A 25,343-nucleotide genomic window follows, 5' to 3' on the forward strand; every position below is an offset into this window, starting at 1 on the left:
GTAAGCATGCGGGGGGGTGTTCATACACTAGGAAGGGGTCCCCCACCCTGATACCTGGGATGGAGAGCTCAGCTGACATGGAGGCCTTCCCTGACCCGTTCGCCACCATGCACGTGTACACGCCCACGTCATCCTGGGTGACCTCATGGATTTCTAGAACCTGCATCCCATTCTTCTCAGACATAGACACACGGGTGCTCGGCTGCAGTGGGACGTTTCCCTGTGGATGGCAATAGGGTGGCTTGGTCACAGAAGTCTGCTCACCTTTAGGCACCGTCCTCCCACCTCCTGTCAATCCTGTGTGACAGACACAGGGTGGCACAGCCCTCTGCTCTGGACTCTGTGAACGTGCTCAGAGGGCGTGACTTGAAGCCTGCATCCTGACTTTCTAGTCTACCCTCGAGGTGTTCAGGTCTATATTGACTCAGGGATTTATGATGTTTGTGAGCATGAGAATGAGAACAACACTGGCTGGAGTAACAGGAGAGTGTAAGAGGGGCAAAATCAAGCACCATTATCAAACATGCAAAGGAAACCCCGAGAACCACCTATGGTTGAAACAGAAGGAGTCAACTGAAATGACAGCTCTGACTAGCCCAAGGGTCTAACCTTGAACTCTCAGGCCACCTGGCCTGGGTCAGAGTCAGGGAAAATGAAATCTCACCTTGAGCCAGGTGACTTGTGGTTGGGGCCGGCCAGTGATCTTGCAAGAGAATCGCCCCATCTGTCCTTCTTTGACCACTGCTCTGCCCAGCTTGGTAGCAAACTTTGGTGGGCACTCACCCCAGATGCTAGGACAAGTCCCCACTGATGAAGCTGAAAATCTGCCCCTGGAAAAAAATCACCAGAGAATCTAGTTCTACACAAGGCAGCAAGTTGATCCTCCTCCCTCCACCTATTCCAAGTCACTTAAGTTGTGATCAGAAACCATCCAAGGGTAGCCTCCTGACTCCAGACCTCAAACAATTTCTCCTGCCACTTCTGGAAAAATGTATGGCACCAAAACCTATTTCCTCTACCTCCTGGGCATGCAGCTACACTTCGTTAGTCTCCCTTGCAGTTAGGGACACCTGAATTCAACTGAACTCTGGCCAAAGTCTGGGTTTTGGCCAATGACCCTGAGCAGAGGTGTTGCAAATTCCAAGGCTGATCTCCCAAGCTCTTTCTTGCCCACATTGCTGGCTAGATGCAGAGACTCCAAGAGATGGAGCAATAAAACGAAGGAAGCCTGAGCTCCTGGAAGAGCATGTGCAAGGCTCTCCACCTGCTCAAGAACCTCTGAAATGAACTCCTCTGCCCTGGGAAACAAGCTTTCACTGTGTTGAGCCATTGAAATTTGGGGCTTCTCTGTTATAGAAGCTACAGTTACTTGCCCCTTCTAAGTCTGCTCATTTACATTTTCTATCTACTGCCTTGATAGTTAGAGTTCCCTGCAGACTACAGCAATGCCTCCCACTTCCTTAGCATTTAGCAGGTGGACCAGTCAAAGGGGGCTACCCACAGAGGTTGCCAGGTCAGGAGGTGCTGTGGGAATGATATGCCTCACTAGGCTTCCACCCTTAATAATTACAACCTATGATGCCCAAGAACACTTACTCCCTAGTCCTATCCTGGCCTAGTCAGCAGGAAAACCCAACCCAACCCTGAATCTGGCTTGAACATCCTGGAACTTACCCCAAGGTTTTGGGGTAAACAACAGGCCGATCACGCTTCTTCCCAAGACTCCCTGTGAAGAAGTAAACACAGAAAGAGGGTTGAGCAGTCATGTCTGAGCTACCAATATAAAACAATGACATGAAGATTAAACAACAGGGGCAGGGTGGGATAATGATGGTAACATAAGCATATGCAGAGTCACTATGGGCATGAAGAGAGGTACTTTACCACATGAATTTCTTGCAATAATTTAATAATTTAATGAGTACTACACTATCCTATTTTTTAAATGGATAAGAAAAATGAGAAAGAAGTTAAGTCGCCCACACAAGTTCATATAGCCAGGAACGGTACAGGAATTTACTCAGGTCTGCTAGGTTCTAGAACATTCCACCACTCTAAGTTGGGAGGTGTCACTCAGGACCTTCCACTGGGGATTATCTGTGGTGATCCAGGATGACTCCAGAACAGACCCACTGTAGGAAGGAGGAAGAAGCCCAGGCAGATGGCTCTTCATGTCTACTCATGACAGATTCAATCAATATTCCATCCTTCCATGGAAGGCCCAGCAAATAGCAACAAGCTGAAATGGAGCAGAAGGGGTCACTGCAGATGAGCTACAGAGAGGTCAGCATCTCCCAGGGAATCTGCTATGCTGTCCCACTTGGCACTGCCAGTCCTGACTGAGAAGTTGCCACATCAGGTACTGCCAACCCTGGATGAGCTGCTGCCATGCTGGGCAGGAAGTAGTTAAAAAGCAAACTCAGAAAGACAGCTGGGGTCAGCTGGTTTTATCCAGCTGGTATAGCTGGGGAGAGACAAATCATAATGGGACCAGGAAATAACTATGCAATAGTGGGGTGTGGTTTTTTTGTTTGTTTGTTTGTTTGTTTTTGAGACATGGCAGGGAGAAGGAAGAAGAGAGGGTATTTTTGACATTTATATGACTGCACAGGGATGCAGGCATGGAGGAGGAAGATAATGGCTGAGGATTTCCTACAGCCATACCTGCTGTGAGGTTTCACTAGAAGCTTCCTGAAAAGGGATTAATATCAAGCACCTGCATCAATTTAAGTTGTGGCCACACATGACTGGAAAGGACTATGCATGCATTTCTGTTTAACATAACTACTTATTAAGTTTTGTCTAGTTTTTGTTCCATAACATGATTTGGTTCTTGTCATTCCATTCTCTGTTCAAGGTTAAAAGAACTTCTAAAATGATAAACAAGAGATTTGTTCTGGAAAGACCCAAATGTTAAATGCATTCAAAAAGCTGGCCCTCACACACTGCTGGAGGAAGTTGAACCATTCAGTCTTTTTGGAAAGTATTTGAGCAAGTAAAAATCATAAGCTTTAAAGATGCTCTGCTCTGAGCTGGGAGCTGTGGCACACACCTGTAATCCCAAGAGCTCAGGAGGCTGACACAGGAGGATGGCAAGTTCAAAGCCAGCCTCAGCAATTTAGTGAGGCCCTAGATAACTTAGAGAGACCTGTCTCAAAAAAAAAAAAAAAAAAAAAAAAAAATTTTTTTTTTAAAAGGACTGGGGATATGGCTCAGTGGTTAAGTGCCCCTCAGATCAATCCCTGGTACAAAAAAAAAAAAAACAAAAACAAAAGCAAACAAAACACCCAACAATGACAACAACAAACAAAACAATAAACTCTCTGCTCTTGGACCAGCACCTCACTTTTGGGGACTTAAAAAGAGACAATGCTAAAAATAGAAATTAAAGTTTACAGAGATGTGCATTTTGGTCTTATTTGTACTTGGATGTTACACAGTACAAAGAGAAAAAGTGGTTAAATAAAATGTACAGTTACACTTTGTTCTTCCATTAAATTTTTAAAGAATAAATGAAACATGCAGAAATATGCTAAAATATTATCTCACTTGCTCCCAGTGCACTACAAATGGGCTCCAACCTGACTACCATCTTGTCAAACCCAATGGTTAATCCTCTGTTCCCATGTCACTCCCAGGGTTGTAGCATTTGGCATGGGGGACACCCTCCTCACGGCACTTTCTCTTCTAGAGTCCCCTGATTTTAATAGGTTTCTTATCCTCCCTCAACTCTTCTCCTGAGCCTCAGCTGTTGGGGTCCCTAGGGCTGGTCCCAGGCACTCCTCAGCTCTAGTTACTCTCTCTTAGAAGGTTTTAGTCTCATAGCTTTAAATACCACCTATGTGTTGATGAGCCCCTAAGCCATATCCCCACCAGAACTTCTTATTCACTCATCAGGGGTACCCAGAACATTCCCTAGCACATTTATAGGTATTCAACTCTTTGTAAAAGATTGATGAAAAAAAGAGTAGCATATGAAATTATATATTCAATGTGATCATCACTGGGTGCAAACAAAATACCCAAAACACAGGAAAATGATTGGTAGAAGAGATATCAAAATGTTAGTAATAGTGATTGTTTTAGACTCTCAGTAATTTGATTCAATGTGTTTTCTAAAATCCATAAATATGATGGTAAAGAAATAAGCAAAATATGATCTAGTCACAAGAAGAAAAAAAAAAAAAAGGAAGGCAAGAGACAGAGAAAGTAAAATCTGGCATCCGAATGAAGACATTCAGGGCTTCCAACGCACGCTCCACACAGTAACATTACCCACGTAGGCCACCACCAACGCTCTCACCTAATGTCAGATTCACTGTACCTATCAATACTCCTGGGCCACTCATATTATCTTGGAGTAAAGATTTGATAAAAATTAGAGTGATAAACTGATACAAGTTTCAACAAAATGCATCTATCCACACAAGCCATTTAAAGGAACGAAGTGCTGATACATGCTACGACTTGGGTGAACACTGAAAAAGTATGCCAAGTGAAAGACAACAGCCACCAAAGGCTGCCTATTGTAGGATTCCATTCCTATGAAATGTCCAGAACAAGCAAATCCATGGAGAGAGGTCTCGGTAGTTGCCAGGGCCTTGAGGAGGAGGAGATGCAGAGAGAAAACTCAGTGGGTATGGGATTTCCATTTGGGGTAATAAAAACATTCTGGAACTAGACAGCAGTAATAGTTGCACAACATTGTGACTGAACTTAATGGCACTGAATTGTGCATTTTAACATGGCTAAAAGGGTACATTTTGTTTTATATGTGTTTTACCGCAGTAAATTAAAAAAAAAAATTAGACTGAAAATTTAAAAAACTCCTAACCCAAAGAATAAAATTCCTTAAAAAAATAAAATAAAAGCAAAAAAGGTAGCATTTCCCCATACACTAGTAAAAGAATGCTATTTAGAGGTGCTTCTGTGTCTGATTTATGGCATGATTCAAGGGCAATGTACAAAGTAGCCAGCTGAAAGTGGAACCGAGGAAAACTTCTTCTAAAGTGAGTTAACACCAGGGAGTTAAGATCAAAACAAAGAGAATTTGGGCTAAAGTAACTAATAGGAAAAAATTTAAGTTGCAATTGTCAGATAAGGCAAAATTAATTTTGCAAAAGTATGAAAATCTGGCAGAACAGGAAGGCCATGTTGAAAAATAAGTGGAAAGGGGATTAAAGTAGAATGCCAAAAATGGAAGGGTGAGTTAGGAGGACTGGTGAAGACAGGGTCGAGTTGGCAAGGAAAAGACCAAGACACTGAAGGTATTTTAACTGCTTGGCTTAGATTTTTCAAGGATGAGTAAAAGAGAAAGCTGAGCAGGTTTTAGGTGTGAAAAGTTCAACAGAGGAGGGGAGGGATAAAAGTAAACCTGGCACTCTCTATCAAAGGATGTAGAAAGACTGAACCCAAACAGAGCACACTGCTCAGAAGATGAATAATGTGGTCAAGACTGAGGAGAAGAAATGCTTCTAAAAATGTGTGGGGACATAATTTATCATTGAGGCAGGGACTCACAACACTGAAAATACACAACTAATGCTCATGCCAGGGCAACAGGAATGGACCCTGAGTGTTCTGGGAATTGGTGAAGTAGTCGCCTTGTGACCCAGCTTCACAGTGTTTCTTAAGGACTGCTGAAAAGTACTCCTCCTCTCCATCAGAATACATGTCCACTTCTTATAACATTTAGTAATGTCCCTGTGCATCCAGAATCCAAGTTCACTGCTCATTATCAAAACACGATTTTAAAAAAAGTGAGACTTTAATTAAAATATTGAGAGCCAGAAGGAAAGCATATTATCATCCCATGTAGTTCAACATGTAATAGTTCATGTATAACTACTTCAATATGTAAATGCTCAAGATAGTTATGAAAAGATCATGAAACACTCAGAGGTTTGCATCAACTTAGAGTGCATGTTTGGATTTAAAAGTGAATGTCAAAACCCATGCTGTACAAATAGTAGAGGAAAACAGAATAAAAATAGTGCTAAACAACAGAGCAGACATTATATACAAAAGAAGGAAGAAAATAACCTTAAAAAGGAGATAATGTAGTAAGGTAAGTTAGAGACCACTGAAATGGAGAAAATGAAAAAAAATGGCCATAAGTGTATAAGTGTGAGGACAAAATAAGTCTCTGTTTTATGGCATGGGATCAAGTAGTGAAAAGTATCACAAAACCTTCCCTATGTCTTAAAATCCTACCATACCTTGAAACACACATTCCATGAATTGTTTGAACAAAAGGAGCAGTAATAACAAGAGACCAGAGAGGAGCAATGTTAGGATAAAATCACAAAATAGACAGCTTCAACATGTAACCTGTTTATAACAGAGATTAATCACCATACCCCAAAGGTCTTAAGGTATGTAAGGTGACAATGAAATCTAATGAGCCAGGCATGGTGGCACATACCTGTAATCCCAGAGGCTCAGGAGGCTAAGGCAGGAGGATCTTGAGTTCAAAGCAAGCCTCAGCATGTTAGCAAGGCTCTAAGCAACAATGAGACCCTATCTCTAAATAAAATACAAAAAAGGGAAAAGGGCTGGGGATGTGGCTCAGTGGTTGAGCATCCCTGAGTTCAATCACCAGTACCCAAAAAAAAAAAAAAAAAAAATCCAATGAGACACCTACATTTCAGGTATCTCCACTAACTTAATGCTCTTTGGTTCTAAATTTATTGAGTTTCAAGTCTTCTCTGGTCCATATTTTCAAGGCAATCGTACTGGACAACACATAGTAACTGTTCTACATATGTATAACTATATAAACTAATTATAAATATATATATGCTATACATGATTTAGTAGAAAAATGTGCACAGAGTAAATTTTTCAGTACTTCTGATCTATTACTTTATTCCTTTTAAGTTTCCCTCTATAAAATCCATATGCAACAGAATGAAACTAAACCCCTATCTCTCACCCTGCACAAAACTCAACTCAAAATGGATCAAGGACCTCAGAATCAGACCAGAAACCCTGCATCTTATAGAAGAAAAAGTAGGTCCAAATCTTCAACATGTCAGCTTAGGATCAGACTTCCTTAACAGGACTCCCATAGCACAAGAAAGAAAAGCAAGAATCAACAACTGGGATAGATTCAAACTAAAAAGCTTTCTCTCAGCAAAGGAAACTATCAGTAATGTGAAGAGAGAGCCTATAGACTGGGAGAAAATCTTTGCCACTCATACTTCAGATAGAGTGCAAATTTCCAGAATCTATAAAGAACTCAAAAAACTCTACACCAAGAATACAAATAATCCAATCAACAAATGGGCTAAGGAATTGAACAGACACTTCACAGAAGAAGATGTACAAGCAATCAACAGATATATGAAAAAAATGTTCAACATCTCTAGTAATAAGAGAAATGCAAATCAAAACTACCCTAAGATTCCATCTCACCCCAATTAGAATGGCGATTATCAAGAACACAAGCAACAATAGGTGTTGGCAAGGATGTGGGGAAAAGTGTACACTCTTACATTGCTGGTGGGGTTGCAAATTAGTGCAGCCACTCTGGAAAGCAGTATGGAGATTCCTCAGAAAGCTTGGAATGGAACCATCATTTGACCCAGTTATCCCACTCCTTGGCCTATATCCAAAGGACTTAAAATCAGCATACTACAGAGATACAGCCACATCAATGTTCATAGCTGCTCAATTCACAATAGCCAGATTGTGGAACCAACCTAGATGTCCTTCAGTTGATGAATGGATAAAGAAACTGTGGCATATATATACAATGGAATATTACTCTGCCATAAAGAATGATAAAATTATGGCATTTGCAGGCAAATGGATGAAATTGGAGAATATTATGCTAAGTTAGATAAGCCAATCTCAAAAAATCAAAGGACGAATGATCTTGCTGATAAGCAGATGATGACACATAATGGGGGGTGGGAGGGGTTAGTGTTAGGGTTAGGGTTACGTTTAGGGTTAGGGTTAAGGAGGGTGGCAAGAATGGAGGGAGGAAGGACTGTATAGAGGGAAAAGAGGGGTGGGGGGTAGGGAAAAAATAACAGAATGAATCAAACAACATTACCCTATGTAAATTTATGATTACACAAATGGTATGCCTTCATTCCGTGTACAAACAGAGAAACAACATGTATCCCATTTGTTTACAATTAAAAAAAAAAAAGTTTCCCTCTACATAATGAACATTTCTTAAATCATATGGCATACTTTTGCAATCTCCTGAAAACCTTTTTTGGTGTTACTTAAGACTAAGGAACCAATGACTTACATTTTGTGTCTGGTAGGACTGTGAGGAACAGGGGAGAGGTCCTGCTGTGAGGCGCATCCTGCACCCTAGTACTTGCCCACTAAATGCCAGCAGCTTCCCAACCACTGGGAAACCAAATGGCCCCAGCGCTTCCTCCAAGTGCCCCCTAGAGGATGGTACTGACTCCACTTAGAGCCACTGGCTTAGGAAAACCTCTGGAGAAATGCCTGGATCAGAGCTTCTGGTTGAACATTAAACTTGAAATTTAAGGAAAAAAAGAGTGAGAAGAAAAAAAAAAGTTGAAACTAAAGGTCACTGCAAGTGCTCCACATGGATATGATTTTTGCGGAACTTCTGACTCCTCTCCTCTCTTGGAATCTCTCTGCCTTTCTCTTGAGGCTCAGATTTTACTCTACCTTCCACTGTAAGTACCAATCTTCCTGTTGGCACTCTGGCTAGTGCTTCTGCATAATAAGAACTGAATCAGCATTTCAGTATAGATGAGGTCCCCAAGAAAGCCAGGTGCAGTCAACAAATACTTACTGAACTCCTACCATGGGCCAGACCCACAGGTCAGGCCCTGTGTTAGGCTTCCAGCAGTGGGCATTCAGTATCTGATACTAAAAGACACACATCTTTGCCTTTGTGGAGTTTATAGTCTAGAGGGGAAGAAAAACATTGATGCTTATCGTGTAATTTAAACACGAGTAAGTTTGGGCATAAAGAATGGTGAAAGCTGAGTGCTTTGGGAAAGAACCTAAGCTATCCGCCTATGGTGGAGAGGAACAGCTTCCCCAAGGCAGTGCTATTTAAGTGCAGGCCAGAGGATGAGCAGAATTTCTTGGTGGAGAGAGGTGAGGATCAGCCTTCTAGTTGAGAGAGGCCTTGGCATCTTGGCATTTTGAGACAAAGGGAAGGTCTGTGTGGCTGGAACTAAGTAGGACAGGAGGGAGCTAGAGTGGTCAAGGACCAACACACACCCACAGCATCTTGTTGAGGAGTATGAGTTTTAATTCAAAGGCATCAGTAAATCACTGGAGGATCCACAGTGAGGGAAGTGATAAAATCTGAACTTTTAAAAAGATATTTTAAATAGCATTGTGGGCATTAGAGAAAGGTATGAGTGGAAGTGGGGAGACCAGTGGGAACATTCACAACAGATATGAGATGATGTTGGCAGAGAGGACCTGGATGGTGGCAGTGGGATGGAAAGACAAGGACAAATAACTGTCCTGCTCCAGACCTATGGAACCAGCATCTGCATGTTAACAAGATTCCCCAGGTGATGTGTGCGTACATGCATTCACACTGAACAATCTTGCAACCTTGGTAAGAGCCACCTGAGGTCCAGATTTCCTCTGGGTCTACCAATTTGGCTTTCCTTGGGCTCCTGAGCACATGTCCTTAAAGTTAATGCTCCACTACCTGCATGACTCTCTCATCCCTCAAATGCAAAGGACCTTCTTACCACCAGGTATGTGGGACACCCACCATTTGGGCACCTCCTCTCACTCCACCTCACACCCCAGATCACTCTGTGGACATGATGGACCAGGACTACCCCCCACCTCGTTCATCCATGTGGGTTTCTCTTCTTATTTTCTTTCTAGCCTTGTTTATTCCCAGATGGAACCTTCCAGAACTATGCTGACAAAAACAGTAGTCATTGGCTACATGGTTATTGAGCACTTGAAATATAGCTAGTCTGAATTGAGATGTGCTAAAAGGGTAAGATGCATCCCAGATGCTGAAGAATGTAAAATATCTCATTAAGAATTCTCATATTGATTACACATTGAAATGATAGTATTTTGAATACGTTGGGTTAAATAAAATATGCTATTAAAATTATTTCAAGTGATTTTTAACATGTGGCTACTAGTAAATTTAAGATTACGTATTTGGGTCACATTATATCTCAATTGGACAGTGCCATATTAGAGAAGAGACATGTGTACCCTCCAGGGCTCAGACTAGGGCTGCTTCCCACTGAGTAAGGCCCTGAATCACTGCACAGTCTTGTTTTAAAGGCACTTGTCCTGATGGGCAATACTGTATGTTTCTTTGTTCTGATTGCCAAGTTGGAAATCAGGTGAGGAAGCTTTCCCTCACATGTTTCCCTCTGTAAGTGGCTCTCAGGATGTTGACCTCAACCCAAACACTCCCAAGGCTCCCTCTCACTGGCTGCTCTTTGCTAGTGCCTGGGCTGACCCTTACATCTCCCTGTGGGGCAGCCATCAGTTCCAATTTACAGATGAGGAAATAAGGCTTGAAAAGGTGAATTTCACCATAGATAGGAGTGCTAAAATCCATTCTAAGACTATTAGACTTTCTTCCCATTGCACAACTCTGTTGCCTAAACTTGACTCCTAAAGGGTAAAAAGGCTCCACATATTCATTACCCTTTTAATTCCAGGACCTTTGCTCTTTCTGGGTAAGAACATCATTAGGAAGCATAATACATGACATTGGTGGGGCCTCCACCCAAACATCAGCTGATACTAGCCCAATGCTGAGGTAGAATGCACACAGGTCCACTCACTCCAAAAGAGGAAGCAGCCTCTCGGCCATTCTCCACCTCCATGAGTTCGAAGGCATAAAACACCTCAAATGCCTGGATCCAAGTCTCTTCAATTAAAACCAAGGGGCAGGGTTAAGAGTCCAAGCCTTCTCCCATTCCTCTGCCCTGCCCCACTGCCTTTCCCCAGTTATGACCTGCTAAAAATGTTTCCACTTGGTTAAGACATCATATCTAACTTCCTGAACAATGGGAATTGAAAAAACAGGTCTTCAAGTTTTCTAGGTTTCATATACCTCCCCTGCATTCCTAACATGCCCCAATCTTCCCTTCTGAATCATAGAAAATAAGGTCTGTTCCAGGCTGTAGAGACAATGGAATTCACAGCCTTTATCCTGCAGAAACCAAGGTCCAGAGGTTCAGAGTCACACATCTGATTGGCAAAAGTTGGGATCAGGCCTTTGGACCTTGCCTCATAACTCAGCACTGTCTCTGTTTCCCCAGCTCCAAACAGGAGATCAGAAAAGGGGGACAGAATAATTTTTGTTTGTGGGCCTCAACTCTAAGTTTGGGCATTGTAAAGTGGATAACATAGGGGACAGCGCTACCAGAATGGCAGCAATGAGGTCCATCCCAAGACTCTGGCCCTTAACACCTCGAATGCCCCAGCCACTGGCACTTTGAAGGTCATTAAAATGAGTGAGTCACTGGTTAAAGAATTTAAGGAAAGCATCCAAACTATGCATACTCTGCTGGGTGAAACAGCCTGTCTGCCCTTCCACAATGTGGGGAAACACAGGAAAAGTAGGGCAAAGAGTGCCCATTGGCTCAGGTGCATCTCACCTACCACCCCACTTCTGGAACCTTCCCTGGTTACCTTAACCCTCCATCCACAACACCCACCCACAGGCCCTGAAAACCTGGTTGGGAAAAGAGTCTTCAGAAAGGTAGAAAAGTGAGTTGAATCCCCTGGTTTTTAAGTGTCTAGAAAGGCCGAGAAGAGTTGGGGGAGGCCTATCTTACTTCCCAGGGATTGGGAGATCCCTGTGTCCTTCCAGGCTCAGGCTCTTGAGCATCAATCAGTCAGCGGCCCAATCTATACATGTTCTGCCCAGTGAAGTGGCTTCAGCATGCCAAGACGGTACACCATGACAAAAAACCCAGTTTTACTTATGGTCAAATGCTTCTCCTCAAAGTTTTAAAGTTAATAGGATTTTTTAAGAACAGAGGGAAAAAGGACAAAGCAATTAACCAGTGTTAACACACTGGTGTGTTTATCTTCTGTATAATTTTTGGAGTTACACAATATTTTTATATCGGTGTGTGTTAATTCAATATGATGCTAATGAAGACACCCAAGATACATGCTGTTCATCCATTCCCCAAATATTGAGCATCAACCAATGTAGGGAACGTTCCAGATGCTGGCAGTGGGAAGGGTGCAGCCCCTCAGCCCTGGTGAGCTTCCATGCAGTGGGGGTGGAGGAGACAGAATGTGAGACAGCAATAAGCCCTAAAGGTCAAGGGAGAATGAAGAGTCGTGGACTGAGGTGGTCAGAAGCTTCTCTAAGGAGATTTTTGAGCAGAGGTCTGAAGCATGTGAGGATGAGTCAGGTGTGGGGCTGAGGGAAGAGCTTGTCTTCAGGCAAGGCACAAAGGGTGAAGTCCCCAAGGTCTCGCTTAAAGGAAAGCAAGAGGGGTGGCATGACCCCCAGAAGGGAGCAGGTGAGGAGGGGAAGCGGGGTAGGAAGCAGGTATGGGCCAGACCAGCAGGAATCTGCAAGGCCTCTGTAAGGGGTCTAGTGTCAATCTTGGTGTAAGAGGAAGCCACAAGGAGGCTTGAGCAGGAAAGCAAGTGATTCCTAGTTTGACAGTCTCCTGGGGTGTCTCCCTTGTTCTTGGCGACCACATGCCTCCCATTAAGATGGATGTCCCGAATCCAAGGATGGGGTGTGCTTTCTCTTGTAAGTCAGTCCCTCCATCTCCCAGGGGAGGGCTGAGGTGGGAGCTGCAGGCCCTGGGGAATTGAAAGCTCAGCTCCCAGCAGAGCTCTGCCTTCTGAGACTCACCTTCCACTGTCAACTCCACTGTCACCTGGCGGGTGCCACTACCATTGCTGGCTTCACAGGTATACTTTCCCTTGTCCTCCTCATGGACAGCAAGAATCACAAGGCTGAAAGTCCCTCGGACACCAGAGTCTAGCAGGAAGCGGCCTCCATTGGTGATGGGTTGCCCATTTCTGTGCCATGTCACCTGGGGCTCTGGGTAACCCCGGACCTTCAAGAAAAAGAAGAAAGTATGAGAGCTTATATTTCATGAGTACTCCTCTGTGCCAGCTCTGGTTCTGTGTGCCTGACACACATTTACTCATTTAATCCTCACAACGGCCTCCAAGTAGATACTACTTTCATCCCCATTTTACAGAAGAGGAAACTGAGGTACAGAGTTTGGGTAATTTCCTAAGGTCTTGAAGGTGGAAAGTGACAGAGTCAGGCATCCTGGCTCCAGAGCCACAACACACGTTTCTCAAGTCTGAGTGCAAACTGGAATGTTGGGGGGACTTTAAAAGAATGCCAGGGTCCAGACTCCAGCTTAGATCAATTAAATCAGAATCCTGGGGCAGGGGTTGGTGCAGAGTGATCGTGAGCATTCTAAATCAGTGCTCCTCACTCTAACACAGGAAGAATCCCTGAGGATCCTGATAAAAATGCATGTTCCACCTGCCCAGGTCTGGCTGGAGGTTCTGCAGCTTGGGAGGAGCTCTCAGCTGGTGGAGGGAGGTCCGCGGCCACTGGCCACACACAGCAGCGGAGCACTTGCAGTATGGCTGGCGAGACTGAGCGGCCCTGTCGGTACACATTACACACTGGTTTTTGAAGGCAGTATTAAAAAAAAAAAAGGACATACAAGATCTCAATAATTTAGAAACACTGATTACATGTTGAAAATGTAGTGTTTTAAAGTATATTACCTATTTCTTTAAATAAATGGTTAATTTCACCTGTTTCTACTGTTTTCCTACAGCTACTAGAACAGGGGCAACTACTTGAATGGTATCCTGGGACAGTCTCCAACAAAAGTAGCCGGTGTCTGCTGAGCACTAAGTGTTCAGCACTTTCCTAAGTGTTTGGCTCATCTGAGTCTCAGACCAAGTCATTCAAAGAGAGGACAACTCTCAGAAGAGGTGGAAAATGCAGAAATAAATTCCAAAAAGAGAATTCCCTTTGAGTTTCAAAGCAAGTAAGTTCCCCAAGGGTCTCAAACACCTGAAACTCAACAGGCTCCTCGGTATCGACCACTCTTTGGAGGAGTAGATCTCAGTCTGGCACACAATGCACTGTCAAGGACAGAACACTGAGGTCTTTAGCACTGGAAAATACACAGAAGACACCATAGAAGGCTCCTGAGAATGAAGTTCATGTTATGAAACAGTGGTCGCAATAGCTTTGATCCATGTATCCACTCCAAGAGAAGAGAATGGATGCAGATGAAGCGAAAGCAAAATTCACTGCAGAAACTCAAATTGCATTTACAAAGAAAGCATTCAATGGCCTCAGCCTCTTCCCTGACAGGTCAGGGAGTGATGTGCTACCGGCTCATGGGGGAGCCTACACACAGCCTGGGCATCCACACACCATTCCTTCTCTAAGCAGACTAAGGGAGGAGAGGACTGTTAGAAGCGACAGAAACCATCTTTGTTTTCTTACCCCACAACCCCTTTTTCCTTCCCTTTTCTTTTGTGCAGTGCTGGTCTCATAGGCTAGGCCTGTAGTTGTCTCTGTACTGAACTCAGTCCCCTTCCCAGCTATTCTGCCCCAACTGTCCTTAGACTCAATTCTCAATGGCCAGGATGCAGATTTCTCCCTAAGGAAGAAAGTTTTGAAACCCAAAGAAAATCCTCCAAGTGAACAATCCCTCTTTGGTTATTCCATGTATCACCTCTTCAATGCCAGTTTATAAACCTCACAGGATCTGCCTCTCCATCCCTATTAATTTGTAATCAGGCTTCAATGAAAAAGAAACAAAACTCCAAATCAGTGTTATTACTCATTTTATTTGTAATTTCTAGAAACAAACAAAAAATTCCCTTACTCTGAAAATGTAAAGTATATCATGATAGAGTCATGCAAAGATTGTAAAATCTATTCCCCACAAAGTATGTCAATAACACCTGAAGCCATTGTGGCCTGACCAAAGCAAGTGCCTCCCCCCTCAGGCTGATAGGAGTGAAGACCACACCCATCTGGGTGGATAGAGCCCCCTAGCTCTTGCAACAGGAAAACCTTTGGGTGGGCAGGATTGTGAGGCTCACCCCTCTTTTCCTTTTAGTTAACTATTAGTTTCTAAAATCTCTGCAAACACTACACTTGGCTGTTGTAAAACAGAAAAAATTTTTTTTCAATGTGCTCCTTTTATATTGGTGTGTCTATATAATGAAAATAAAGCACACACTGAGCTCTCACGCTACTTAAAACTAGCAATGGAAATGGAAAAGCTCCACAAGTAAGATTATGCACATTTGAAGGTGACACATGTCACACACCCATATGAAATCATGTGGTGTCGGCATGGAGGTTCATTTAATGGGACATTAGACAACAACTACCGTGATGGAAGCATTGTGCTTTGCATTTTCAGAAAACAACTAAGGTAACCCTCTTCTACAGGATGAAGCCCCTTGGGAGGCTGGTCATGTAGTGAATTTGCACATCATCCTTTATTTCTCCTGCACCCTGTTAGGCAGGACTGCCCCCCCCCCAAAAAAAAAAAAAAGATGAAAACAGGTTTTCTGTCAGCTCCCAAGAGAAGGGGAGACACGACACACTGGCAACTGGGAGGAGATAAATCATTAATAGCACCAAAGGCGCCCTAACATTCCAGCAGCAAGCATGCTGGCCCCCTGCAGGCCAGCTCAGCAGCCCATCAGGCCCTGAGGCATCAATGATTAACCAGGGATATTGTAAGCCTTCAAGACCTCAGGGACATACTCCCTGGATTCTTTTCTCTTTTCTCATTGTCTACCCATATCCCAAGTTTCCTCTGAAAAGGCCTGTTAGAATAAGTACTGGGGGACTTTTAAACATGCTGGAACTGGCATCACCGAAGAAAGTTGCAGTTTGCAAATGATATTTTTATAGCCCTCCTTTGGATCTGAAGCAAAGGCAGGAATTTCTGTGACCCTGCTTAATTTCAGAACTGAATGACTTGCAACATCAACACTTGTCCTTCTGGTATGGGAGAAATTTGTTCAAACACTACCTAACATTACCTAAAAATTGTTCAACTTCATCGTTCTCCTGTCTGCTCACTATGCTGGGCTTCTGAGTGGGGAAGACAGGAAGCCTCCTTTCATATCCTTGGATGAATGACAATAGCTATGCCCATTGGGTACCTCTTCTGCCATCATCACTGGCCTTCAGTTAAGAAGTCACATCTGGGAATTTTACAGACAGGACCTTCATTAAGTACATACTTTAGACTCGTTGATAGTTTGGTTTTCAGAAGACCTCCCACATGAAGAATCTTTTTTTTCCCTCTGGTACCAAGGATTGATCCCAGAGGGGCTTAACCACTGGGGCACATCCTCAGCCCAATCCCAACCCTGCCCCATCTTTTTTTAGTTTTGAGATAGGACCTCACTAAGTGGCTGAGGCTGCCTTTGAACTTGTGATCCTCCTGCCTCAGCCTCCTGAGTGCTGGGATTATAGGCATGCACCACAATGCCCGGCTCACATATAGACTCTTATTTGTCTTTTACAACTCTACAAGGGAGGTATCTTAAGGTTGGGGTGCCCAGAAAGATAATCTGAGGGCTTCAGAGACCTTATTTGTGAATCTTGCCAAACCCCGAGGTAGGGAATAGGCCTGGTGAAGGGAGCCTGGTGGGACACCAAGAGTGTCCACGATAGCACACAAAGCTAATCATGTTATTAGTCCACAGAGCTGAGAGAAGAATGGAGGCTTCAATGGTTTGCCAGTAATCTCACGTGACAGATTAAGTGGCACGTTTTAGACCGTAATTTTGGTCTCTAAGTTGAGCAGCTGTATCCAGGGCTCTTTGTAAACTTGTGTTTTGGGTGAGAAAAGTTCTGTGGAAGCAAAGCAGTGGTGTCTACCTCTAATGGATCCTAAATCTCTTAGGGATTAAAGCACAATATTCTCCCCATTTTAGGAAAACATTAAAGGGTTCATAAAAGAAATGGCTGTGCCATAAGCAAACCTTGGGCCATCCCCTGGGACTCACAGCAGGACAGGAGTGGGGCCCATGCGTGCCCACAACAACCCTAGGAAACTCAGCAGGAGAGCCAGGGCCTGAGCGCCTGGGTTTGGCCTGGCTTCCTTGCCTCTTTGGGTTGTAATTCCTTCCTTTCACTAAAGAGAAAATTGCTCTTGATACCTAAGGCTGCTTCCATCTCTGAAGTATTTGGTTTTAAATGGTGACCCACTTAGTTCTTGGGGAATTCTTTCCTTTCCCCTCCATTCTCCTTGGGGCCCAGCCCACAGCCTTGGCACCCTCTAATCATCTGTATGGGAACACCAAGTGACCACAGGGGGAATGCTCACCAACATGAACAGGCAACCTTGAGTTTTAACCAGGATGAGTTTTTGGAAAGGGCACCAAAACGGGTCATTCTGGGGAGAATCATATTTTTGCCACAGCAACCATGTTTAATTGGAGGTTGTGTTCTTGAACCAAAGCCCAGTAGCAAATCAATCAAGGGCATAACCGACAACTTGTCAGAAAAATAAAGATAGAGTAACCATGATCCCTGTAATAATTTTAAAGAGTAAAATTGTGCTCCAGTTCCATAAAATGTCCTCAAAAACCTTTATGGCCTCAAAGGGCCTTTAAAAGGAGTGGGATTCATTCTGTGTGTGTGTGTGTGTGTGTGTGTGTATGGTTAAGGAGAAGGCTGGGCTGCTCTGTAACCCTGAGCTGTCTCATTTGAGACATTTTTGAGAACATGGTGCTGTCTTAAGATTTACTCAGTTACTAAAAGGGAACCATTCTCAAGTGTACCAACCTTTTTGGTTTTTCTCTTTTGACTCCATTCCTTATTGCCCAGGATGGTCCACCACAGTGGGAACCCAGAGCAGTAGCAGGGTCTTTGTCTCTAAAGCCCCTCCAAGATGCCAAGTCACATACATCTGCCTTTTCCAAGCTTGGTGAGTAACAGAAAGGCATTGATCCTGCCACTTTTGGTGACCCACAGTGTGTGTGTTCTATCCCTGGCAGGCCTGTCCTGGGCACATACTGCAAGCCCACACAGCTGCAAGGTGCAGCTGTGGTGGCCCAACTATTGGCCAGGGCTGGGCAGGAAGAAGGAACTGAGAGGTTCTGCCCACATCAGGGATGGAGGGAGACCAAGAGGGAGCAGCCAAGACTGATGGAAACAGGGAGAAAGAAACAGCCCAGCAGTGCTCTGGGAATGGGGTGGAGGCACAAAGACTGAGCAGCAAAGACTCTTCAGGGCCTGAAGGGGGTGTCACTGAGTATTTATTTGATTGTTGAGTTACTGAATGGATGCTGGGAGAGGCTGAGCCTGGAGGAGGGGACATGCAGGAAGCCTGAGAGATGGGCCATCTCCCCAGACAGACAAAGCCAGCTCAGCAACACTGTGTTGCCCACCTGCCCGCCCCACCCCATACCACACCAAACTTCTCCCTGTTCCGAGGCAGGTTCTTTATAATACAGCAATAGCACAAGATAACTGATTAGAACAGGACTGGTGATGCAAGAACTGAAGAGCAGGAAGTAAACCAGGGGTGCTGAGGGACTGGTTGAAGAAGAATCACTCCTCCGCCCATCTGAGTATAAGCCCACTCAAGTGGTAAATGGTCATGGCTGCACAGGAAAAAAAAAAAAAAAAAAAAAAAAAAAAACAAAGAAAAGAAACAAAGAAAATATCATTTCCCCAAACAAATCAGACCACAGAAACTGTCTGTGAGTCTTACCTTGTGGGCCTATTAGGAGGGTGAAGAGTGAAGGGCAAGCCATGGGCAGGGCATGACCAAGCTTTGGAGCCTGCATCTGTGTCAGCAACTGGCACTCGGCCCCACAGGCAGGCACTTAATTAAGGCTTAGAATAATCCCCTTGCCAAGAGTCAAAAGCCTCAACTGAACCCACAGAATCCATCAGGAAGAGATCATACCCGTTGAAAACAGCAATTAGTGAGAGGCTTAAACTGCGGGCTACACACGCCCCCAGCCCCACTTGAGAAACAGTGAGGACAAAAGTGCTTCCAAGAAAGACAAAATCAGAACGTGCAGAAGCGTCCCTCCAACAGGCCTGGCAAATGCCAGATGACTCTCCAGGGACAGAGGCTTAAGTCTCCCTGTGTTCTGCCACTCTCACTTCCTATGGCACGTTTTCTTGTCCTGTGATGGAGACACAGGAACCCCTACCCCCTACATCTGCAAGTCTGAGGACTTCCTGTTTGTCTCAGTGACAATACAAGGCAAGTTAAAGCTTGGCAGCCTTGGGTGACACTGCAGGCCCTTTTGGATCTTTGCGGGAGGGTGGGAGGGAGGATCTATTTCTTTTATCAACACATGCAACTTTTTAATTCCCCTTAATGATACAAACATCTAAACCCTTTGAAGCAGCCCAAGAAAGACAAAGGATTTGAGGTGTAATGGGGAACTTCTCACACTGATGATGCTCTGTTCTCCCAAATCACGGTTTTCACATAAAAACATGAGTCCTTTGGTTGAATTCCAGTCATTCTAGAATGGCTGGGACGTCTAGAGTCTCTGGAACTTCTACACAGAGCTTGGGGTTTTGGTCTCACTTCTCTCATCAGGAGTTTGAAGGACCCAGTCACCAGTTGGGGTCCAGGAGATCACTGTCCAGCTCCTGCTACCAAGCTGAGAAACACTCTCAGACATACTGATTATTAATAAGAAGCAAGCAGCACTGTAGAGGTTTAACAAATTAATGCTGTGGTTTGGTTTGATTTTGATCTGCTCAGTGTCTTCTGCCGATATTTCCAGGGCAAATGCCACAGTCCTCCTTTCAGGGGAATGTTCCCTCTACTTGCTGTGTCTGGCAGGGACACTAGATCTACTCTGAAGCTGCCTCCTGGCCAAGACGCTTGGACTCAGACAGTGGACATGTGACCAAAGCCAGCCAATCAGAGATCTTCCCTGCAATTTCAGCTTTTGATACTGGGAGAACTGAGCTGGGAAGACGTTAAGCCTGAAATTGACGCCACCTCTCCCACTCCCACCCGTCACTTTCTTGCCCGTACCCAAGAGGAGAAAGCCAGCTGGGGAATAAGAACTCACATGTGTAGGGGAGAAGAGAAGAAGTGGAGATGCTGACTGGCAGAGTCCTGGTGGTCTCTGAGCCACGCGGTTACACGAGATGATACATCTCTTTCCTTAACCAAGCTGGAGTCGGCTTCTGTCACTTACAAACAAGAGTCCCACTGATTCAGGAAAGTATATGGGTTCTGGAATCAGACAGACCTGTGTTTGGATGCTGGCTGCCCTAATCACCAGCTGCCTGGCTTTGGGCAAGTTGCTTAACTTTCCTGGCCCTCAGTTTATATGTCTATAGGATGAGGATGATACCAGCATCCACTCCCTGGAAAAGTTTACGATTACATGAGATGGCAAATGTACAATATCACATTAATAGATTCTAAAGGTTAGAGCTTCCCTCTCTCTTTTAAAGACAATAATTCTTTAAAATAAAGTCCCCTGGAATCTATTCAATTCCCAGCTTTATTAACAGTGTGAAATTATTTTTGCCCTAAGAAATCTCGCCTCTGGGCTTGGTGTGCTCATCCACACAACTCGAGTCCTCACAGACAACTTCAATGCATAGCAGCCTTAATTAGGTACAAACCTAACACTTTCAGAATGCCTTCTACTCTGGTTGCATTGGTTTGTTATTTTTACTTAAAGAGCTACACCAGCTTGAAAAGTGATCATTGTTTTTATGTAACATTACAAAGTACATTTTAAAACAAATCTTCAGTCTGTCATCTTACCCCACAGTTATTCCTTCCCGTAATACCATGTGCATTATGGAGATGGGGACCTTCCCCTGGATTTCTGACTCCCTGACTAATGCAACCCTGGAATTTCAAAGAGCATGGGTGAATGTCGGGAAGGAAATAAATCTGGGATAATAAATCTGAACTTTCTAGTCAGTCATGGTTTTACCTGGAGAGAGAGAGAGAGAGAGAGAGAGAGAGAGAGAGAGAGAGAGAGAGAGAGAGAGAGAGAGACATACTTCATGGGCAGAAGGGATGGATGGAGCAGAGGGCTGCTTGCCAAGCCACACAGAGATTACACCTCAATCAGCGAAGCCAGGGGCCATGAGGCTCAGAAACTGGCCACAGATTGTCCTGAGAAGGTCCTGTGCTATGAGAACATGAAGTATTTCTGTTTGAAATAGGGGTGGGCAAAACTGACCTGAGTGTCCAATAATCTGAAGACATCATAACTTGACCTTCTTGGCTTTGTTTCAGAATGCGTGGTCTCTCTGGGCTGCCTCTCTGATCCAACACCTGTGGCTGACACACGTCAACCACACAAAGCAAGCATTCTGCTCAGGCTCTGCCAGGTGGTAGGCTGTGAGGGCAGGAGTGGAGCAGGTGGGGTTATGGAAACAAGATCTTTTATGCCATCTGCATCAATATGGCCAGGAAACCATCTTAGTGACTCTCTTGGAAAATAACCTGGCACATGTGGCAAAAAATAACCACATGAAGATGTCACTTTAGGGCAGAATGTCTGCCTCATCCCTCCAGCTGCCCAAAGACATCTTGATCTGCCTAGATGCAAATTATGTCAGACATGTTCATGTCTGAGAAGAAAACAAAAGTTGTTTCTTGTGCACTGTCAGTGTCTGGCTGGCCACCTGGCTGAAAAAACAATCATTCTTAAAATATTTTTATTCTCACCCAAACAATACCAGTACATAGTTAAAATGTCCATTGGTTTGGTGAGTCATAACAAAAAGCAGCCTCTGCTCTGTCTCTCCCACTCCATTTCCACTTTCCCAAGAGCAATCATATAAAACTCTTGTGGACATATCTTATAGTATTTTTCGCCCATCATTTCTAAGCAACAGTCTTACACAACTAAAACTTTACTCTTTTAGCTTTAGGCATTGTCTCTGCTATGGTTTGAATGTTTTTGTCCCCTCCAGAATTTATGTTAAAACTTAATTCTCAATGCAGCCTTATTATGAGGCGTGGACTTTAGGAGGTGATTGTGGAGGCAATGGGTTTAGGAGACTCTAAAAAGGGCTTGATGGAGAGTCTGACTCTTCGTGCGCGTCTGTCTTCCACCATGTGAGGATCCAGCATTCCTCCCTTTTGGAGGATGCACCAACAAAGCACCATAGAAAGAGACCAGGCCATTATATTACATTACCTTCTTGAACTTTTCATTGTTTCCTGGAGTTAATAACTGCTTTGCTTTTAGTTTGCATCACTTTTAAAGTACCCCCAACTTTTCCAGAGAACTACAAATAGTCAATAATGGTCCAAGTACATCTGATAACTCATCTGTTGCTTTTATTTTTTTTCCTTTGGAGATGTCCCTTCTGGAACATTCTGTCTTTCTCCTCCAATCTAAGCTGGATGCTTCCTAGGCTTGACGCATAGTGATCCTGGGACACTCCTTACCATCCTCTTTCTTGGTGTATGCCACAATTTGTGTCTGCCATAATGTGTCTGTCAGTGACTTTCAAAGAATGAATGCTTGCAAGGTGAACATTTTCAGACCTGGTATATTTCCAAAAGTGTCAATACTCTACCTTTATACTCAAACATCAGACCTTTGTCTGAAATTATAGGTGAAAAAAATTTTTTTTTTTTGCTTCAGGATTTGGAAGGTGTTATTTCCTGGTATCTAAAGGCAATTCTTCTGGCAGCCAGAGTTGCTGTGGAGAAGCACGTTGCCATACTGACTCCCCTGATCCTTTGTGATATGTGTGTGTGTGTGTGTGTGTGTGTGTGTGTGTGTGTGTGTGTGTGTGTGTTTCTTTCCTCACCTGGAGAACTTCTCTGCATCTTTGATAAGTCTATATCTGATTTGGTGTAGGTCTTCGCTCCACTGCCAAGTTGTGCCCTTGGCAGGTATTTTCATTATTAACAATGCATATCTTTCAGTTTTGAGAAACTTTCATCTTTTGACAATTCTCTCTGCTGCTATTTTCCATGTTCTCTTCGTGGAGTTCCTACGAGCTGGCTCTTAGCCCTACTAGACTGACCTTTGACATTTCTTTTCTTGTTTGTTTTACACCTCAGTCTTTTATTTTCTCTGGGAGATTTCTTTGACTTTAATCTCCCAACCAGCCCACTAAATTTATTATTTTGGCTATTATTAACTTCAAAAGCCCTTTCTCAGTTTTTCAAAATGGATTAGAATCATCTCTTCTGACTTAATTTCTGAGGTGAGATGAAGTCTCTCTGAAGCTGTCTGTTGCCTTTGGCTTCTATGTGGTTCCTTTTTAATTTTTTGTTCTTTATGTCTCCTCCATAACAGAGGTCTCCTTGGACATCTGACGATCCTTCAACAGTTGTGCATATATGTAAGCAAGGAATACAACACCGTGTGGCAGCGGGTGGGGGGTTCAACTTGTTAAGACCTTACAACAGGGATATTGAGTAAAAAGCCCCTACATCAGTATCTGTGGCCCTTCTCTCTTGAGATGATTGGAATCTTGCTATTTCTTGCTTTGGTGGTGGGTGAGGGGCACTTAGTTAAGCCTGTCTATCAGCATTTAGGACAAGGAGTGAGGGGGTCTTACTTCAACACTTTCACTCAGCTCTTCTCCCTTGCATGCAACACCTCTCCCTGCCTACAGAAGCACCTTGGGTTAAAGTCATTCTCTCCACCAGGGAACCTACAATCTTTTTGGGTGTGGACAATGGGAAAGGATCTGGGGACCTAATTGCTCCTTATCAGACAAAGTCACATTAGACAAAAATCTGGTTAAAAAACAACAACAACAAAAAACCTGTCCTCCAGTTTTCAGTTTTATTCCACAACCCAGGTCTTGAAATCACTAGATGCTTCCCATTTCCTGGCTTCTCAGGAACTTTCTGGCACAAAATGGCTTTATTTTTTATTGTTGCCTACTCCCCTAACCACTGGCATCAAACAACATAGAAAGCTGAAGTGCAACTCAGCCAATGACCATTTGTCTGCCAATTTGCTGACATCTTTCATCTGCTGTTTTCTCTCCCCATTCTCTCTGTCCTTATGGCTGGCCTCAAACTTGTGATCCTCCTGCCTCAGCCTCCTGAGTAGTTAGGATTATGGGCATGCACCACTGTACCCAGCATCTGTCCTGATAGGTTTATAAATTTCCAATTTCTTCAATTAAAAACAAATTTTAAGGATGTGCATTATTTTAAAAAGACAGAATATAACAAGTGAAAGCAAGGATAGGGAGAAACTGAAATGCCTGTGCACTGCCAGTGGGAATGTAAAGTGGTTTAGCTGCCGTATAGAAGACAGTGTGGCTGTGCCTCAAAAAATTAGAATGCAATTATGATACCCTCTGGAAGTTCCCGTTCTCAGTAACTATCCAAAAGAATTGAAAGTGGAGACTTCAACCCATATTTGGACACTCATGTTCATAGTAGCATTCACAACAGTCAACAGTAGAAGCAACCTAACTGTCCATTATCAGATAAATAGACAGCCAAAGCGTGGTGTATTTGTACAGTAGAATATTATTCTACTGCACAAGTTAGGAAATTCTGACATATGCTACAACAGGAATGAACCTTAAAAACACCATGCTAAGTGAAACCAGCCAGTCACCAAAGGACAAGGACCATATGATTCTTCTTACTGTGAGGCACCTACAGTAGACCAATTCAGACACAGAAAGGAGAATGGCATTTCCAGAGCCTGGAGGAAGGGGAAATAAGAATTTATCGTTTAACGTGTACAGAGTTTCAGTTTTACAAGGTGAAAAGGGTTCTGGAGATGGGTGATGGCAATGGTGGCACTGAGTAATTGATTGTACAGTGCCACTGAACTTCACACTTAAAAGCGATTCACATGACAAATATTATTTCTTTTATCACCATAAATAAAAATCAATGAAATAAATGTAACTCTTCTGTGTCCATTATCTATAGTTTATCCCTTTGCCAAATATTACACTACCTTTAGTACAATAATGTAAATTAGACCAAAATCACATTTCTATTTTTAAACTTTCCAATGACTTCTTGTGCTAAGAATAAGACCAGGTTCCTGCCTTTTTCTCTCTACCTCCTCACCCTGTTCTCTGTCCTTGATCACTCTACTCCTGCCACACAGGCCTTCTCTCGGGGCCACCCGGGATAGCTCTGTCTACTGGCGTATGTACCATTGGTGCTGTAAAGGAGGCCTGCTCAGATGACTCCAGGCAAAGGTGGAGGCAGAGGCAGGGAGCCGGCTCCACAAGGTGTTGCTATGAGCTGAGCAAGAATCCTCAGTGTCATTTGGGACAGAGATAAGAACTCTGGTCACCAGCAGGGGTGTGAGAGGTTCTAGAAGCTGGAAGGTCCCAGAGGAGGTTGTAAGGATCAGTAATGGTTACAAGGGTGTATGCATTGGTG

General features: G+C 43.7%; 2 protein-coding genes across 9 annotated transcripts in view; both read right to left on the bottom strand.

The window, feature by feature from the left end:
* The window catches only part of MYLK (myosin light chain kinase), a 118,037-nt gene extending 117,187 nt beyond the window's left edge, over positions 1 to 850 (bottom strand). For both annotated transcript variants that reach the window (XM_079155262.1, XM_079155261.1), the window contains exons 1-2: positions 665 to 850; positions 55 to 220 (exon numbers count right to left, since the gene is read on the bottom strand). In XM_079155262.1, coding sequence (XP_079011388.1) covers positions 55 to 220; positions 665 to 724 — 226 coding nt within the window. In that variant the 5' untranslated portion in view covers positions 725 to 850. The remainder of the gene's footprint in view (positions 1 to 54; positions 221 to 664) is intronic.
* An 805-nt stretch (positions 851 to 1,655) lies between these two features.
* LOC306670615 (myosin light chain kinase, smooth muscle-like) overlaps positions 1,656 to 25,343 on the bottom strand; it is a 125,874-nt gene continuing 102,186 nt past the window's right edge. For all 7 annotated transcript variants that reach the window (XM_079155365.1, XM_079155362.1, XM_079155360.1 and 4 more), the window contains 2 exons: positions 12,830 to 13,037; positions 1,656 to 1,726 (listed from right to left, as the gene is read on the bottom strand). In XM_079155365.1, coding sequence (XP_079011491.1) covers positions 1,671 to 1,726; positions 12,830 to 13,037 — 264 coding nt within the window. In that variant the 3' untranslated portion in view covers positions 1,656 to 1,670. The remainder of the gene's footprint in view (positions 1,727 to 12,829; positions 13,038 to 25,343) is intronic.

The sequence above is a fragment of the Sciurus vulgaris genome (assembly GCF_902686455.1).
Source record: "Sciurus vulgaris genome assembly, chromosome: 10".
Taxonomy (NCBI): Eukaryota; Metazoa; Chordata; class Mammalia; order Rodentia; family Sciuridae; genus Sciurus; species Sciurus vulgaris.